This window comes from Canis lupus, chromosome 9, assembly GCF_011100685.1.
Source record: "Canis lupus familiaris isolate Mischka breed German Shepherd chromosome 9, alternate assembly UU_Cfam_GSD_1.0, whole genome shotgun sequence".
Classification (NCBI taxonomy): domain Eukaryota; kingdom Metazoa; phylum Chordata; class Mammalia; order Carnivora; family Canidae; genus Canis; species Canis lupus.
Window position 1 is genome coordinate 51,361,873 of NC_049230.1, and position 15,658 is coordinate 51,377,530.

General features: G+C 61.1%; 2 protein-coding genes across 33 annotated transcripts in view; one reads left to right on the plus strand and one right to left on the minus strand.

Annotated features, from left to right (window-relative positions):
- The first annotated feature begins 1,181 nt into the window (after positions 1–1,181).
- Positions 1,182–15,658, plus strand: part of RALGDS (ral guanine nucleotide dissociation stimulator) — a 41,710-nt gene continuing 27,233 nt past the window's right edge. The window contains exon 1 of one of the 4 annotated variants that reach the window (XM_038548882.1): positions 1,182–1,259. In XM_038548882.1, the coding sequence (XP_038404810.1) occupies positions 1,242–1,259 (18 nt within the window). In that variant the 5' untranslated portion in view covers positions 1,182–1,241. Of the gene's footprint in view, positions 1,260–11,390; positions 11,472–14,985; positions 15,128–15,658 lie in introns of those variants that run through there. The other 3 variants (XM_038548881.1, XM_038548875.1, XM_038548876.1) reach the window with 3 other exon arrangements.
- Positions 3,577–6,925, minus strand: LOC119873352. 29 transcript variants are annotated; one of them, XR_005364840.1, is made up of 6 exons: positions 6,717–6,918; positions 5,876–6,019; positions 5,120–5,514; positions 4,628–4,869; positions 4,204–4,516; positions 3,577–3,885 (listed from the first exon to the last, which is right to left on the minus strand). XR_005364840.1 is itself a non-coding variant. In XM_038548885.1 (5 exons), the coding sequence occupies exons 1-5, from the start codon at positions 5,750–5,752 to the stop codon at positions 3,866–3,868; spliced, it is 318 nt and encodes a 105-aa protein (XP_038404813.1). In that variant the 5' UTR covers positions 5,753–5,778; the 3' UTR covers positions 3,577–3,865. The 29 variants fall into 29 exon arrangements, 3 of the variants coding, with proteins under 3 accessions (XP_038404813.1, XP_038404812.1, XP_038404811.1); XR_005364860.1 differs by lacking the exon at positions 6,717–6,918 and having other exon boundaries at positions 4,204–4,231; positions 4,628–4,707; positions 4,842–4,869; positions 5,876–6,700; XR_005364861.1 differs by lacking the exon at positions 6,717–6,918 and having other exon boundaries at positions 3,577–3,896; positions 4,204–4,231; positions 4,628–4,707; positions 4,842–4,869; positions 5,876–6,700.

Consider the following 15,658-nt stretch of genomic DNA (forward strand, 5'->3'; position numbering starts at 1 on the left):
TGGCCCCGTCCAAGACGGCCCCATATCCAAGGCTGGGCTCAGAGACCGCCTCCTCAAGCACCTGTGCAAGCGCAGCTTTTGGGTCTATTGACCTGGGTTCAAACGCACAGCAAGGCCATGTCACAGCCCTGTGACAGGCAAGTTCCTGTGGTAGCTTCTCAGAGCCTCATTGAAAATGGGAGTCTCTGACCAGGACCTCGTGGGGGTGGTGAGCAGGGGGCACAGGGTGTGGACTGGCTGGGGGTGAAGGGCAATGACCCTGAGTCCCCCGTTCATGTTCACAGCTGGACTTGGTCGCTGAGAGCTGAGTGATCTTGATCTCTGCTCATGTACAAAAAGGGGTGAAATCACCAAGTGGGGGTGGGGTGGGGGTGGGGGTGCCCTTTGCAACATTAACTATGCCCGGGACGGGTGGTGGGCTCCCTCCTCCCTGGGCTCCCACCCCCCTGACGGCAACCAGGGCCGGACCTGGTGTCCAGGGTCCTGCCGGGGGACGAGGAGAAGAGGTGTAGAGGAGGAGAGAGGGGCGGACTGACCTCCTTGCCTGGCTCCGTGTCCCGCCGCCCGCAGGTCCCCAGCCCAGCCCTGCACCACGGGCCCCCGCAGGTTACGTGTGGAGACCAGGACGGGGGACGGGCTGCCTATCGGGCGACACGGTCCCGCGCCTCCCGGTCTCCTCGCCCTCGCCCTGGCCCTGGCCCTGGCCCCCGGCTCGGTTTGGGGCGGCGCGAGGTCCCAGCGGGCGTGCGGGGCCGAGGGCAGGCGGGGGGCGCTGGGCCCTGGGGCGCGGTCCGCCAGGCGCGCTGGACCCCGCGTGCGCGCGGCCGTGGACTCGAGGCCCGGCGGCCCCGACGGTCCCCACCACGGCCCGCGGGGCAGGCGGGCGCGACCCCCGAGCGCCCCGGGCCCCGAGCTCGCGCGGCGGCGCCCGCGCTCACACCTGCGGCGGGCGGGGCGGGGCGGGGCGGGGCCTCGGCTGTCCCCGCCCACCCGGCCGGAGCCCGGGAGCCCGGGCGGAACCGAGCGGCGGGGCCCGAGCGGCCGGCGGCGCAGCGCGGCGCAGACAATGGGAGCGGCGCGCGCGGCGGCGGTTGCGGAGCTCCGGGCCCGGCGGGGACGGGAGGCCGCGCCATGAGCCCCGCAGCCGGGCGCGCCCCTGCGCCGCGCGCGGGCCGAGGCGAGCGGCCTCTGCGAGCCCCGGGCCCCGCCCTGGGGCCGGCGATGCGCTGCCAGGGCTGAGGATGATGGTAGATTGCCAGGTGAGTGCCCCCCCCGGCCCCGCCCCGGCCCCGGCCCCGGCCGCGCTCCCGGCCGGGGGGGTGGCGGAGGACCGCAGGGCCCGGCCCGCACCCCATCCGGCGAGGAGGGAGCAGGGCGCCGGGCCCGCGCTCAGCGCGCGCTTACGCAGTTCCGCGTCCAGCCCCTCCTGGTACAACTGGGAAACTGAGACCAGGAGAGGCGGGGATTGGCCCGGGGCGCGCGAGGGGAGAGGTGAGCCGAGTCCAGAGAAGGAGAGGTTCTGGTCTCCCAGGCCAGGGCTCGCCCCTCCTATGGGGTTTCCAGTGGGAATCCTGGGGACCCCTTCACCCCCTCCCATCTGGGAGGACATCCCCACGCGCCCACAGGTACATACACACACTGACTTCACAGATGGGGGCCATGGGATGGGGTCGGAGGAGGAGTGGACACTGCGGAGGTGACAAGAGGGAAAGAAGAAAGGGATTGGAGGCAGCCATGGGGCGGGGGCATCCAGTCTCCTGGCAGGATGTCCAGGGCTCATACGTGGCAAGGGGAGACATGCCCGGCTGATGACCGGGGCTCCGCAGGGTGCCCAGGGGGCTGCCTGGCTGGACACTTTCCTAGGGCACCTGGGGAGGACAGGCTCTGGGGTCCTGGCACACCATCCTGGGCACCTAGACTAGGAAGAGACACCCGCCTAGGTGGAGGGGCTACGAGACAGGCCTCAGCTTACTCCTCTGAAGGTTGGGCTGCATAGAGCAGGGCACCTAGGGTCCCACAGGCTTGTGGAAGAATATCTTGGCCCTGGATCTCCATCCCTGACTTACTCCGCTCCCAGGCCAGGGAACATGCTTGGGACTGCCTGGAGGTCCTTCTGAGCAGAGGGCAGCCTGGGGGCTTGAGGGGAATGAGGAGCTGGGTATGCAGAGCATGGCAGAGCACTAGACCCCTGGGCTGGGGCCAAGGTCGAGATCCTCCTTATGGTGGCCTCGGGGCCCCCACTGGGAAGAGGTCCCAGAGTCAGGGCTCTGGCCAGGGTGAGGAGGTCTGATGAATGCACCAAGCACCAGGACAGGAGAGGGAAGCAGGGACAACGGAGGCCTCTGAGGCTTCTCACACCCACCCTGGAGCCCACAGATCCTGCTCCTTTACCTTCTAGGGCCAGGGAGAGCCGCTGCCTTGGCTACACCCAAACAAAGGTGTGTGTTTTGTTTTCTGGTTTTCCTGCTGGGGCTGCCATGCTGAGGCTGACCACGAGGGGGCAGGCTGTACCCACTGTGCTCAGTGAAGCCAGCGGAGCAGGGAAGGGACACCCAGGGGTCATTCTGGGCATCCCCTGCCCCCACCCCAACAGGCACTTCTGACTGTTAGCCTCCATGTCCATGATGTGAGCTGTTCAGAGGCAGGACGGGGCTCTGAGACTCTCTCGTGGACCCGCTCAGCTACTGTGCCTCTCACACTCACCCTGAGCAGGGGCTGTGTGAGCTCTGGGGGTGGTGCTGAGAGGTCCTCCGCGCTCCCTGTCCTGCAGGAGCTCACAGCCCAGAAGGGGAGATGGGCCAAAGCACAAGAGCCTATTCAGGTGAAAGGGAAGAGCAAGCGCTGTAGGGAAGTGAGGCAGGGTGAAGGAGGGTGGGCAGGAACCCCTGGCTGGGGTCTTATAGACCTCCAGGGTGACCCTGATGCTGGGAGCCGAAGAACAAAAGGAACACAGTCCTGCACATGTCTGCAAGCAGTGTGCTTTGGGGAAAAGCAAAGCTGCAGAGCCTCGGAGGCAGAGAGGAGCTAAGAGAGAGCTGGAGACAGCTCTGGAGGGAGGAGGGCAGGGCCAGACCCCAGCCTGGAAATATGTACTAGCTGTCTGTGCCATGGGACACATTCGCCTTCCTTGGACCATATCCTGGTTCCTGTACCAGAATCCTGGCTCAGCTCAGCTGGGAGCCTCTGCCTCCAGATCCGCTCAGGAGGCTGCAGCCTCCACCCAGGCTCGACTGGGGCAGGGTCTGTCTCCAAGAGCATACACTGCTATTGGCAGGATTCATCTGGGCAAGGAGTGGGTGCAGAGAGATATTCCAGAAAGAAGTGTCCTGTGGTCAGGCTTGGTTCGAGGCAGGGAGGCTGACGATGAGGATGATAATTGGAGCTTATATCTACTGTGTGTCCGCAGGCTCCCCGTCCTCACTGCCCTAGGTCACCTCCTGCGTCGCCATCAGGTTCCTGGGGCTCCGCCTAAAACGCTTGCTTGGCTGCACCTGGCCAGGGTGGCTGAGGTCGGGGTTGGTACTGGAGGAGGGGTTGTGTTCAGTTTTTGTTCATGCGGTAACAAAGTGCCACAAATTGGGTGGCTCAAAGCAAAAGAAATTTATTCTCCATCAGTTCTGAAGGCCAGAAGCCCAGCATCAGGTTTTGGCAGTTCCGCGCTCTCTCTGCAAGCTCTTAGGAGAGGATCTTTCCTACCCCTTCCAACCTCTGGTGGTGCCAGCCACTCGTAGCATTCCTCAACTCAGGCACATTGCTCCCAACTCTGATTCTGTCCTCATTACGGCCTCCTCTGTGTGTCTGTGTCCAGGTTTCCCGTGTTTATGGGGACACCAGTCATTATAAAAACACCTCGTCCAGTGTGTTCTCATCTTAACCTGATGACATCTGCAAAAATGCTATTTCCAAGTAAGGTTTACTCACAGGTGCAGGGTTAGGACTTCAACATGCTTTCTGGGGACACAGTTCAACCCACAACAGGAGCACTGGTGTAATTCCTGCCCCAAAGGCTAGGTACCCAGGTGCCCAGGGGGCTGGGGGGAGCCGTTGGGGGTCTGGGGAGGTCTCCAGGACCCATCTGGTTGGCCAGGTTGTGTTGTGAGTGCCCTCTGAGGGTGTGCTATCAGGAACAGCAGGTGGCGCTGTGACCCCCTCACGTGTCCCCACCCCGGCTCTGAGCACCAGTTGGGTAGACAAAGGTCTCACCTTCCAGTTGCGAGGAGACAGCAGCCAACTGTAAACGCACCGGGAGCACCATCATTTCAGGGGTGACACACACCGGGAAGGAAACAAGGTGGGGCCAAGGGGTAGTGACTCGGTGGCGCCCAGGACAGCGCACCAGGGAACCTAGCAGGGCCAGGCCTCCCGAGGTCAGGAGCTGGTGTTTCCTTCTTCACTTGCAAGCCGAGCGGGCCCTTCTAAGCCATTTCCAAGGCCCTGGGCTCCTCCCAGGGCAGCTCAGGTTACCCTCTGTGGTTTCTGGCAGCTCATCTGTTGCTGCCAGGCAGGGTGGCTGGGTCTGAGGGGCACAGGGAAGGCAGCCATCTGGATGGGTGGGCTGTCCAGACCTGAGGGGTTCCTGTCCCCAGAGACCCTGCCCAACGAAGGGCAGTGCTGCCCAGCTGCTCACCTGGTGGGGTTCTGCACTGTCCTCAGACCGGCCGGAGGGGCTGAGGAACAGGTCCTGGGTTCCCCAGGGACAGTAGGCTCCTAGGGGCATCAATGAAATGAAGCAGAGTGCCCATGCTGTTGGCCCCAGAAGTGAAGCCAGTTGGGTGCTCCTCGGTCCCACGAGGCTGCGGCCACGAGCCCTTGACAGTGGGTCACTCACAACGGATACTCACTTCCCAGGGGCCTCGCCTTGGCTCCAATCTGAGAAGGTGAGGCCATGGAGAGGAAATAGAGGAATGGGGGTGGAGGACAGATAGTAGATCCTAGGAGAAGGCACCCGGCCAGGACCCTGGGGACCTGAGGTCGTGGCCAGTCTGCCATCGGCACACACCAGCCATGGGCTGGGCTCTGCGGAGGAACCCCCAGACCCTCCCACACTCCTCCTGGAGTGGTGCCTTCCCCACGCCTGGCCTTAGGCTGCAATGTCTCACGGTAGCCACAACATAGGTACCTCTGCCGTCTTCATACACAGAAGGGGAGACTGAGGCCCTGAAAGGTGAATGGACTCCCCAGCTGGGTGGTGGCAGGGCTGGTGGGGACACGTCCCTGTGTGCAGACATGCCCGGGAGGGGTAGGGCACAGGTGTTGGCACCAAATTCCTTGTGATTGCAGTGAGCTTCCAAAGTCAGGGCTGGGCAGGCCCCAAGGTGATGGTTAACAGCCAGAATGGAGACGTAAACAGAGCTAATGAGCCCCTTCGTCCTCTCCCCACTCTAATGAAGGCCTTGGGCTCTGAGCTCTGCATTTTCTCAGAGTTCTGGGTTTTTGATGCTCAGTCTTCACTTAGGGTCACTGCAGAGCACATCTCCCTGGGGGCTGGGGAGTGAGCTTACGGGACCTAGGGATCTCCTCCCAGGGCAGCCAAGTCAGAGTGAGGAGGTGGAAAAGAGAGGGCATCCCCTTAGAAATGACAAGCCCGGGAAGGAGGGGGAGTTCCCATGGTAACCTGTAGCAGTTGCTTGGCAACTACAGGCCCCCAAAATACTTGCCTGCAGGAAGGCTTGGGACTGGGGCTTTCCAGGGGCCCCTGTGTGGACCCAATAGCTGTGCAGTCTGATCCCCCCTTCACCCCCCCCACCAGCATCCCCACCCTAGATCCTTTCTGAGGGAAACCCCAGTCTGCCCCTCCCTCCCCGCGGCTCCACCCTGCCAGCCAGCCACCTGTGTCAGGCTATCCCCCTAGCAACAGAAGCTGTTTCCTGGATACCTGAGTGACAGTTGATAGTGGCACAACATCAGAAAATGTCAGGTCAGAGGGCACCGGAGATGGGGCTGGGTGCCAGCCAGGGTGAAGGGAGCTAGGCCTGGTGCCCTGGACTTTGCACCCCCTGCAGCCACCGGCGACCCGGGCCTGGGGGCAGCGGGGGCAGGGCAAGGTGTGGAATGGGGGACTGTGGTTCTGGTCGGAGCCAGCTGAAACTGACTAGCTCTGTGACTTTGGCATGTCGCCGGCCTCAGTTTCCCCATCTGTGGCCCCATCTTCCCCAGTACCCATGTGTTCACCATTCGGGGCATGAACGCTGCCCTGGGAATCACCCACTGGGGTTTGGGGAGGGACGGTGAGGGGCCAGGAGCAGACCAGCCTCTGTGTTTGCCCCTCCGCTGGCCTGCTCTACACCTGGGTACTAGGGGAGGCAGGCAGCCTCACAGCGAAGGCCATTGGCTTCAGAGATGGACACCAGCGCAGTGCGTATCACCAAGTGGCCTCGAATGAGTGCTAAACCACCCTGAGCCTTGCTGTTCTCCAGTTGTGAGCAAAACCCAGCGACAGAAGGACATCCAGCCCTGTGGGCTGCTAGGGCCTGCTTCCGTTTGTGGGCTCTGACTCCGTACCCAGCAGTGTTGTATCCACAGGGTGGGAGCGAGGCCCCAGAGCCCCCTGCCTTGCCTTGGAATGAAGGACAGGGGGCCTTTGGGGTCCAGACCGCCCCAAGGAGTGGATTTTGGAGCTGGGAAGGGTGTGAGGCCCAGGGACCCTCAGGTGTTCTCTCTGGGGAGGGCAGGGATGGGTGGTCTTGTTGGTGACCTTGGGGGTCACCCCCCCTCACCGGTCCGGGAGGCGGGATTCCAGTCTGACCTTGACCATTCACTCACTCTGATCTTGGGCCATCACCCCACCCCCTGGCCCCCCAGGCCCCATCCGTCAAAAGGGGAGGGGGGGTGCCCACGTCCGGCGTGGGGAGGAGGCTCGGGTGGCACTGTGCCCGCTCGCGGGTTGGGTTTGGGGGCGGCGGCTCCGGCCGGGTGGCTTGGGCGCCGCGCCCCTGCCCACTCTGCCGGGCCGCCCGTCACTCGTGCGCGGCGGGAGGAGGGGCGGGGCGAGGGCGGCGCAGACAATGGCCCGGGCCGGTGGGTGGCGGTGGCGACGGCAGTGCCCGGAGCGGGGCGGGGCGCCCGGCGGCCGCAGGCGGCGCGCTGCTGCCCTGGGCCCCAGGCGGGGTGCAGCCCCTGTCCGCGTTCATGCTGGTGGCCCCGCCGAGCGTGCGGGCGGACGAGGTGAGCCCCAGCCCCGCGGGGCCGGGGGTGGGGGCAGGGCCACGCGGCGGCGGCGCTCGCTGCGGGAGAGCGCGGCACCACCTCCCAGGCCTGAGAGCGGGATCCACCCCGGGGCTGGAGGGCACGCGGGTTCTTCCGCCTTTCTGGGCTGGGATCCGGAATGGGTTCCCCCGGGGAAGGCACACCGTCTGCGGTCCCAGGTGTGCCCACCTGGCCTGCGCGCGCGCTGCGGTGGGGAGGGCGTGGTCCTGGCCGGTGAGGGGCTGAGTCCGGAAGCCTAGCCCCTGCCCCCTTGGGATCCTGCGGAGTGCAGGCCTCCGTTCCAGGAGGTCCTTTACCTGTAAAGGTGCAGGTCAAAACTGGGAGGGCAAGGATGCGTGGGGAGGACCAGATGTTGAAGCCCTGGGAGCTGCCTCCACCTAAACTGAATCTGCCAGATTCTTGCTCCACTCACTGCACCTGGCTGGGCTGGGCTGGGCTGGGCTTGGGGGGTGGCGGCGAGGAGCCCAGTCAGGTAGTTACTTCAACTCCTCTGCCTTGGCTGCCTCACCTGTGGACTCATGGATGTCAAGGTGTGTGAACCGTTCCTGGAGTACCTGGGACCTTCACCTGCAAGCCCTCTGCAGGTGGCAGGAAATGTATGTTCCCCTCCAAGGAAGGCAGATGGTGGTGTGGTCCACCAGCTGTGAAGGCAGGCAGTGTCGACTGCCCTTGGGGAGCTGGGGGCTGGCCCTGAGCTGAACCCATATGTTTTTCTAGGAGGGGACATGGGGGACCAGAGAAGCTGAGTAGATTGCCAGGCCACACCTGAAGGCGAGCCCCACCTGGATCGCCTTCCTCCCCGAGGCCAGAGTTCTAGGGTGTGCTGGGTGTATACTGCCCAGGAAGTTGCCTGGGGGTGCCCTTTGGCCCTCTACTGGCTCAGGGTGAGGCGGTCCACCTGGCCTGAGGCACTGGACAGGGGACGGCCGTGGGCTCCACAGCAAGGTGAGTTGAGGGTAAGCAGGCAGTGCCCATCGTGGGAGGGCTGGGCTGGCAGTGTCACCTGCCTGCCCCCCTCTCCTCCCCCCGGCACCAGAGGATTGCAAATCTGAAGTATGTCAAGGAGTTTCCTTTACAGCCATGTGGGGCCAGGAAATCCTTGCACAAAGCACATACATCCTTCTCCTTCCCTTCTCACCAGCCCTGCCAGAAGCAGGCATGGGGCGGGCCCTGAGGGAGCATGCGCACTGGGTCTGGGGACGCAGGGCAGCCTTTGGGTGACCGTGCACTTTTGAGTGAATATGTGACCACGTGCGTCGTCTTGTGCCACCGGTGTGCATGATGAGCCCAGCGGTGGCCGAGTGAGCCTGCGTGTGAAGGGAGTCGTGTGCTGCGAGTGGAAACACATGGCTGATTACAGCATGGGGGTGGGGGGAGTCATGCACATATGGCATGAGAGTGCACACATGTGTTCCTGTGCCAGCAGTGGTGTGTATAGGTGTGCGCATGTTTGCACCTTGCTTTTTCAAAGCGCCTGGCCCAAGTCGTGTCCGTGCCCCCTCAACATCTCCGTAGCAGGTAGCTCGTCTGTGAAAGGGGGTTATTAAGTGTGCACAGCTCACAAGGTTGGGGAGGCTTTCAAGCGCTCAGCACTGTGCCTGATGGTGGTGTGGAGATCTGTACAGCCCTTGGAGGGGTCCCTGGCAGGGGCGTCCAACTGGTGCCGGGCCTTCTTCATCACATCTCCCATGTAGAAGCAGGTGGAGGCAGAAGGGAGAGGCCCAGGGACCTTGCCCAAGGAGGAGAAACCAAGGAAGGAGCAAAGTCATGGGCTTGGCAAAGGGTCAGGGGGTGGGGGTACAGAGGCTGTGCCTCTGAAATCGTTGCTTAGCCCCGAGACCCTGCCCCCATCCTCCCTGTCTCCTCCGGCCTAGGGAAACTTCCTTGCGGAAAGACTGTAGGAAAGAGGACGGCAGGCACCAGCCCCACCACCTCCCGGCAGCCAGCTGCAGCCCCGGCTCCCTTCTAGAGGCTAGGGCAGCTCAGGAGGTCCCCCTCTGAAAGGGTAGCCCTGCTTCCCAGGCCCCGGGCCCCCTGCATGTAGGCAGCGGGCGGGTGGTGGCACCGGGCACACAGTGTCCCTGGCACGGCGGGTGGCCTCCTCACCACAAGGGCCCATTTGTCCCAACTCCCCCCAGTCCTGAAGCCCCAAGTGACCAGGCCCTGCCGGGCACAGGGGCTTGACTGTGGGCTGGGCTCCCCCTTACCCACCCCACCTCAGCCAGCCCTGCCTGTACTACAGGGGCAGGCTTCTCACACAGGCCAGACCACAGCCCAGCAACCTCTACTTACCCGATGAGCAGAGACCCATTCCGCAAGAACTATGATTGTGCCAGGAATTTCAGAAGCAGAAAAAAAACCCCAGGTTGAACCAGAGCCGAACTGCCTGCCTGCCTGCCTCCCCACCCTGACAATCTCATGGCAGGCTGGCTTCTGGGAACCTCCTGGCTCCTGCTTCCCAGAAAGCCTGGCTTGCCTCCAGGCTCTGCTCCTAGCCTCCCTCTCTGGAAAGCACTCGAACAGCAGGTTGGCAGAGAGGCCTTGCCCTTCCTGTGCCCTTCCTCCTTGCCATCCCTCGGGCTCCTCTCCAGCCTTGCTGCCTCCTCCAGGAAGCTTTCCTGGTGATCTCTTCACAAGCCACTCTTTAGCCCCAAACTCTGAATATTTCCAAATCCAGGAACTTTGACACTGGAGGAAGTGTCTGGACCATCGAGGTTATTTACTTGGGCATCCGGGTATTTGTTGAGAGCCAGGCACTGGCTACAGGCATCGATACATCAGGGAACAGAGTCCCCGCCTGCTCTCAAGGAGCTTACACCCCTTCCAATTTTTAAAAAGAGGGAAGAACTGAAAACACACTGGTTTTAACAGCCAGCGCTCTTTCTGCTCCTACGAGGGTACGTGTACATACGCGAGCGGTATAGTCATCCGCCTACCCGTTAGCAGTTATGAGGATGCGTCATGGGCCAGGCATCATTCTGGCTCTTGGGTATGAGGGGTAAGCAGGACAGATGTGGCTGCTGCCCCCAGGGAGCTTAGAGCCCAGTGGGGGAGGGGCTTACAGAGCCAGCCCACATTCTGTGAATTGCTTCATTAACCCCCTTCTAGAGTCTACCCCTGCATGGTGCTTTCTAGCTCGCCCACCCTATCAAATGGCCCAGAATGCTCAAACCCTTTTACCCAATTCTGTTTTTTCTTCTGTGACATACTCATCTTCCAACATACATCTTACTTCTTATACCCCAGGACCAGAGGCAACTTGGGCCTGTCTTGCTCCCTGGTGTAACACCGGCACTTGCACCCAGCCTGACCCTGAGCAAGGGCTCAGTCACTCTCGGGGGCGCTGAGCACAGATGCTCTGGTTGTGCCCTGGGGCTGCCATGCCCTGCGATGGTGTGCCACAGACTACTACTGGTCCTCAGGGATGTGGGATAAATTGAAACTGTTTTGTGGCAGTTTGACTTTGCCGGGAGGACTTTCTATTGCATTTTACTAAGTATCAGCTATTCCTGACTCAGAGCATCCTAGGCTACTTCAGGGTAATGTTTTTTTGAACATGTGGCCTATGCCGGGTCCTATCCTCAGCTCTTCCATCCAATATTTCAATCTTTTGGAGGCAGAGGCCACCCCCATGTGTAAGCCAGGAGGAGAAGGGTCAGCAAACAGCAGGATGGGGGGATTGAACCTGGGCTCTGGCTACCCAGAGCCCCAGCTCTAATCCTGAAGGTTAGATGTTAGGCTCCTTGTTGAGATGGGCCTGGGGGCAGGCCCAAAGGGGCAGGGAGCTGTCCTCCACTGCCGACTGCCATGGGAGGGGGGCTGGTGGTGCTCCTGGCCGTGCTGGATCCTGCTGGGTGTGGAGCCAAGCCAGAGCAGCTGGGGCAGGGCCTCAATTCTCGGATCCTCAGCTTCTTGGCAACCTGTGTGACTCAGTGGGCTGGTAAGAAAGGGCTGGCCAGCGGGCAGCCAGCAGAGGGGAGCCCTGGGCGGTGGGTGAATCAGCAGCTGGAGCAGCCCACCCACCTACCGCTGGGTTACTGTTCTGCCTGGAGGAGGGCCAAGCCTCAGCTGCCAAAATAACTAGCCCTTCCTTACCTTTCTCCATGCCAGCTCTCCTGGCAGGTGTTTCTTGTGACTCCACCATCTGAGGGGTGTCCGGGTCTCCTCATGGCTTTCCTCTGGCCCCTCTCAGCTCTTCTATGAAGGCAGAGGTCCCCTGCCCACAGAGGGGCACTGCGAGGATAGAATCACCTTCTGCCCTTAAGGTAAAGAGCTGAGAGCACCAGCCTCTAAGCCAGACTCCTGTATGACTGGGTGAGTTTGATGGGTCCCCAAGCTCCTGTCCCTGAGATCACCTGTACTTCTGCCTCATGCATCGTGAACTCAAATCATATCTATACTGGCACATCAGTGAATGGTAGAAATGTTGAGGCGGGGGAGGTCCCCGACTCCAGCTTAGACCCTGTATTAGAGGGGCAGAGTTCCGGGGGGAATCTAAGTTGGAATCCCAAGCTGGGCCTCATACGGGGGGCAGACCACCCACCCTGCTGGCAGGGACCCGGCAGCCCCAAGCCCACCTGTGCTGCCAGGAACAAATCCACGTGTGATCTTTAACCCGGGGCAGAGTAGAGGACATTGAGCTGCATTAGGGGTCAACAGGCCAAGGTGTGCACCTGGCCTTGAAACTGACCCACTGTACATCCTTGGGCAAGTGGTTTGCTCTCACTGGGCCTTGGTCTTCTCAGTTTTACAACAGAGGTGATCACTAGGGCTGCATCTGTCTGACAGATGCTACATGGAAAAGTGCTTTGCCCCCCATCAAGGAGCGTCAAAGGCAGAGCCAGGCTGGGCTCCAGGGGCCAAGAGGGGGTCAGGAGCCACTTTTGCTTCCTGGGCTTCTAGGCATGGGCATGCTTTTGCCTTTGGCTGTAGGGCAGTAGGTGTTTGCAGTGCACTGGGTCCTGGGCCTCTCACTAGCTGAAGAGGAAGGGGAGCCAGAGTAGATGTACCCTGCTTCTGAGCCCTTTTCCCAGCTCTGAGGGCTGGTCTCTCTCATGTGCAAGGCTGTAGTGTCACCTGACCTATCAGAGCCAGGCTGGCAGTGACTTTGTGATGAGGGGCCACAGGTCCCCAGAGATGAGGGGAGGAGGGAGCTGGGCTGTCCCACGCCTCCTCCGGCGGGACCCCAAGTCAGGTCAGGAGGCTGCAGGAAGGAGGAGCTGGAGCCAGCCAAGCCTCTCCTATCTGCTTCCTGGACAGGATGTTGTGCCAGGTAAACAGCTTCGAAAAGAGTCACTACTCTGGCTCTGAGTCACAGCTCCTAGCGACAGCCATGTAGTGTTTATAAACAATGTGCTTTGCACCCACTAGGGCCTGCCCCCAGGAGCCCACAAAGGGTGAGAGGAACCCCCCAGATGTGGAATGCATCAGGCCCACCCAGGAATCCCTCCCCTGCCAAACAGCTTGGGTCTGGGTGGCGGGGAGTAGCAGCATGCCTGCGCATGCATGTATGTTCCGGAGTGGGGTTTTGCTATGTCTGGGCTTGTGTGTGGCTGGCCAGGTGCATTATCCTAGGGCCATCTGGTATAGTCGGCAGGGCCGAGGACTGGGCAGGTCACAAGACCTCGCATCCTGGGACAAGCATCTCAGCGATGGTGTGAAGGTTCCCCGATGCAGAGTCCACACAGAGCTCTGTGCACAATGGGTGCATGAGAAACGTTTGTGGGTGCTTCTGTCTTCAGTGGGCCCAGCCCCAGGAGGTGGCAACGTGGTAGGAGTGCAGGTGGAATGCCCCTAACAGTCCCCAGCCCCCAGAGCCCTGGCTTTCTGTGGCTGGCCTTTCGTCCCAGGCGGTGACAGTGATGCGGTGCACCATGTGGTGACACCAGACTGGCAGGGAACAAAGGCGCCTCTGCTCTCCCCCTCTTGGCTGGGAGGAGGGGTGGACACGCCCCGCCTCCTCAGGGCTCCCGCTTTTCTTGCTGGCAGCTGGTCTCCTGCCGCCTGGGCCTTCCTGGTAAGCCCTGCCCTGGTGGCCTGGCTCCCAAAGAAATAGATCCAGGCTGGGTCCTCAGGCCAGGCTGACCTGTGTTGGAAGGCTGGCCTGGGGGAAGGGCAGGGTAACAGGTGTGACCGGCTGGGGGAATCTCTGGAGAAGAGCACAGAGCCTTGTTTGACACTGGAGAGCTACAGAAAGAGATGTGGTGCTTTGCAAGGAGCCTGGTACCTGGGAAGCGCTCAATAAATGCTTATGGAATCAGAGACATTAATGCACAGATACACCTGCTGGGCTCCCTACACCACCCCACCCATAACGCAGGCTTCCTCCACGGACCTCTTAAAGCTCTCCCGCACCCCCAAATGGACTCACCCAGTTGGAAGTACTTTCCCATCCACTGACCCTTCCCACAGCACTGAGGCCGGGGACCCACCTTGAGATGAGGAGGCCAAGCCTCAGGAAAGGCCCTCCCAGCCCCTCATTTCATCTAATGCCCCTCAAAACTCGCTGGCACACACAGAGGGCAGCCAGACTGCATCAAGCAGTGCCCGAGGTCCCACAGCCAGGAAGCCACAGCCCAGGGCTGAATGGCTGAGGTTGTGAACAGCCTGCGTGCTCCCGGGCTATCTCCCTCCTTGGCGCTCTACTGACCTTGGCCTTAGGGGTGGGGAGTGCCTGCTGTGGAGCAGCGGACCTGACCTGGCGCCTCTGCCAGCCCTCTTGGACCCCCCTTTCCTGGGGGCCAGGGCTGCCTTGCAGCCTTGTAGACAAACATTTCTGAGTTATCCACTGGGACCCAGTTGCAGGGCCCACGCTAGCACTGGACAGGCCTCAGATTGCCATTTGGAGCTTGTTCTTGGACATGGAGCCCAGCAACAGTAGCCACCAACATCCCTTGAGTGTTTATTATGTGCCAGGCACTAGAGCAGGCTTGTGACTGCGGGAATGATCAGACTGAACATCCCTTGGGTGCCAGCCACCAGCCAGGCCCCTCCTGAGCTCTTGCCGAATCCCCAGGCACCCTTGTGCCCGTTTTACAGATGAGGAAACCGAATCAGTAAGTAATGTTAAGCCAGTGGCCCAGGGTCTCAGAGCAGGCTGATTCAGAGCCCAGTCGCCTCTGCTATTTCTCAAAGGTCAGGGTTAATTTAAGTATTACCGTGAGCAGGAGGCCATGGTGGCCGGAGGAGAATCAGTAGGGGCTGCCTGCGTAGAGGCGAGCTTAGGGGGGTGCCAGCCAGCAGGCAACAGGGACAACTTGGGCAGGACAGAAGCTGTTGGAGGGATTTTGGTGCAGAGGAGCCGGTCTCTGGCTGGAGGCACAAGGGTGGCACGGGGGTCTTGTTCCACTTGGAACCACCCAGCCCCCCACCCCTAGATGCCCACATCCCAGAGATTTCCAATGTGCACCCACAGAGATTCTTTCTTCCATAAAAGAAATGACCTCTGGGGCCCAGTGATCAGAATTCCAGAATTTAGTCAAGAGAGGCAATGAAGTCAGGGCTTGGGAAGAATTCATGTTTGCAAGCCTCCGTCTCTCTCCCACCCACCCCCACATCCATAACAGATCAGGAAACCGAGGCTCCGAGAGAAGAGGAACCTGCAGGTCCCACGGGGAGGCAGGGCTGGGTGGGGACAGGAACCAGGTCTTGGCTCCTGAGTTCGGAGCAGCCCGCTCAGCCGGGTCCCCCGCATCCCACAAAGCCACCGGAAGAGGATGTGAAACTCCGAGAGGTAGAGCAAGTGCTGGTGGGGCTCTGTGTCAGGGTGGCATGCTGGGCCCCAGCCACCCCGCCACAGCTGTGGGACCTGATGTGCCTGCAGGCCAGCTCCAGGACCCCTGTGACGCCCTCTTTGCTCTCAGCCCCCGCAGCCCCCTGGCAGCCAGGCACAGGACGTCCACCCAGCCAGGGTCCCAGCAGGGTAAGGAAGCGACTCGGCCTCTATCTTTGCCCTAGGACCTCTGGGTTTGGGGGTCTGGGCTCTGAACACTGGTGGAAGGAGTATCTGTGGGCTCTGCAGAGCTGCAGACAGATGCAAGCCTGGCTTTTCCCTGTGAGACCTCGGGCAAGTCCCTGCTCCCCTTGGGCCTTGGTTTTTCCATTTGTCAGATGGGTGTATTGGACCCGTCAGTGGTTTGCAGCAAAATGGGCACAAGGTTGTTAGCTTTTCTTAAAGCTGATGTATCCATTTAACGACTCCTAAATGAACGGTATTTCTGATGCTACATCCTCCTAGTTACCTTTGGTGGTGTCTTTTCTGGAGTGATGGTTTTGATGTTTGTTTGTTTGTTTGTTTTTGGTGTTATACTACTCTACTTAGTAGAATAAACAGTTGGCAACCCTCAGTTAGTCCTTGGAGTTTAAAATGAGATCCTGTGCCTGGGTGCCAGGGCAGAGGAGCTCGAGCACACAGTGCTGGGAATGAAGCAGTAGCTGGATTAAGCGTGGGTCA